The sequence below is a fragment of the Zingiber officinale genome, chromosome 2A (genome assembly GCF_018446385.1).
Source record: "Zingiber officinale cultivar Zhangliang chromosome 2A, Zo_v1.1, whole genome shotgun sequence".
In the NCBI taxonomy this organism is placed as follows: Eukaryota; Viridiplantae; Streptophyta; class Magnoliopsida; order Zingiberales; family Zingiberaceae; genus Zingiber; species Zingiber officinale.
In genome coordinates this window covers 100,874,169-100,876,429 of record NC_055988.1, presented here as the reverse complement: position 1 = coordinate 100,876,429, position 2,261 = coordinate 100,874,169, and the positions used below count along the sequence as shown (strand labels likewise).

The 2,261-nt window shown below is 45.7% G+C and overlaps 1 protein-coding gene across 1 annotated transcript; it reads right to left on the bottom strand.

The window, feature by feature from the left end:
* Positions 1 to 288: 288 nt before the first annotated feature.
* LOC122043845 (RING-H2 finger protein ATL70-like) lies at positions 289 to 861 on the bottom strand. The gene has a single exon (XM_042604416.1). The coding sequence runs from the start codon at positions 859 to 861 to the stop codon at positions 289 to 291; it is 573 nt and encodes a 190-aa protein (XP_042460350.1).
* Between the last annotated feature and the right edge of the window lie 1,400 nt (positions 862 to 2,261).

Sequence of the window (2,261 nt, the reverse complement as noted above, 5' to 3'; positions counted from 1 at the left end):
AGGCCACCTCTCGATCAGCGTTAGGTTGTTTGGTCACTTGTCCATCATTGACGCCCTTCGGACGACCTCTGGCCATCCGTGTCATTCCAAATTATAATCTAAAGGGAAGATAAAAATAGGGAGGAATCATAATTAATTACAATCGGATTACGATCATAATTCGATCATAATTATAAGTGGTTCATTTCTGATCCATTTTTTTTATCTGCTCCCCAATAATTAAATTAGATATCCGAATCCTATTTAAATAAATGATTTTATTTTTACCGAAAATAAATAAATGAAATTTTATAAATGGTTAATTACATTAATTGTATACGACGACGACTGCCGTGTGGTGGCCAGCGGCCCAGCGTCGGCAAGCGGCGTCGGCAGCGGGGTGGGCACCGGCGAAGACCGGCAGACGGGGCAGGTTGGGTGCGCCTTCAGCCACATGTCGACGCAGTCGATGTGGAAAATGTGGCCGCAGTCCGGCAGGAGGCGGAGCACGTCGGCGGCCTGGTAATCCGCCAGGCAAATCGAGCAGCAGGCCGCCGTCAACGGCATCCCCCTCTTCCCGGCCTCCGCGTACACGACCTTTGGGTAGCCCCCCAGTGTCGCCTCGTCGAGCCCCCCGGAACACTCCACCCCCGGCGGCGCCGCCTCCTCCTCAGCCCGACGCCGACGCCGCTGCGCCGGGGACGGCGCGGAGGCCGCGGAAGCATGCATGCAGAGGAAGGAGATGAAGGTGATGGTGGTGATGAGGAGGAGGATGCCGGCGGAGACGCCGAGGCCGTAGACCAAGCTGCTGAGCCGCTCCGGCGCCGCCGCCGGGCCGCCATACGAGTTCGGATCCGAGCTGACGCCATTGTCGCTGCTCATGAGGATCCGAGATCGAATGCAATCTTGTAATCGATCTAATCGGTTTGCCGTTACGATGAGCCCCGGAACTCATAAGGGGCATTTTATGGATCGGATTTACAAATGTCAACAGAGAAATATACAATTCTAAGAGGGTCAACGCTTGCTGCGGGCGAAAATTTAAAAGGCTACATCAAATTTAAATTTATCATTAATCTGAATAATAAATGCAAATTTTTTTTGTTTTCGGTATTTAAATTATTTCACGGAATTAGATCTTGAAGTTTCATTAGATTTTCTCTCTGCATATTTTGATTCGCTTGAATGGACTTGAATAGTCAAGATCTCTTTGTCTAGTTTAGTCGGTTGTCCTACCTGACTCGTCTAACTTGAGTTTGGTCGGTTGAGCTTGCATAGCTTGATCAGTTTATTTCGTGCGATCACTTAATCGGTCAGCACGACTCGCCTAATTCAATCAACTCATAATTTGTTCTTAGCAATTAAATTCTATTTACCTCAAATTATTCATCCAAATATTAGAATAGAATTAGAAAAAAAAAACTATTTTAATTCTATTCCGTTTATGAATGGCATTTGTGTTAATTTTGATATGTTTCTTAATCAATTTCTTCATGTATCGATCCATCTATTTGGCTTAGCCTAGCGAAGAGAACAATTGGATTAGTTTGAGTGATTTGTTTGGTCCATGTGATCCGTTCATTCGACCTTTCCGTCTCATTCAACTTAGCCCACTCGATTCACTTAGATCACCATCTATCTAGCCGGTCGGTTGTTAAATGACCATTTTGTTGTAGTTAACACCTTCCCCTTCGCTGTACCACAGTCGGAGAGTAAAACAATTATCCGACCACCACAGTTGTGTGTTCCGTCAGTATCCGGTGGGTTGTGCTACAGAGACGAGGACAGTGACCGCGCCATGGCCACCCAGCTCAGCTCGCCATTGCCTTCCACTCGTCGCAGAATGCCACTCTTTTGTATAGTTGCCTTGTCTCCCCCAGGACCACGCCTTGGACCTCAATCAATTCATTAGTTAGTTATTTTCCTAAATTGGATGCTTATGTCCCCTTTGTGGCAGTAAACTTATCTAATAATCCTGTCTAAGAATGCTGATAAATAAATAGTCAGTGAGTTGGTGAGGATGTTAACTTAGTCGTCAATCACCTAACGATAATGAGGATTGATGAGGAGATTTAATGGAGCCTGGATAAAAGATGAGAAAAAGAGGGTTAAGTTGACGACTAAGGGATTTCCGGTACAGCCACTCTGATGCTTGAGTAAGTTTTCGACGGATGAGCCAGAAATAGAATGAAGAGGTGTTTAGGATTTTGGATGTGTGTGTGCGCATACCTGATCCCATAGAGACGGTCTAACTTTTATAGAGCAATGGTTGACTCCTGTGT

What these genes read in the sequence shown, in the direction of transcription:
- LOC122043845 (XM_042604416.1), bottom strand. Translation starts at nt 861, where the DNA reads ATGAGCAGCGACAATGGCGTCAGCTCGGATCCGAACTCGTATGGCGGC.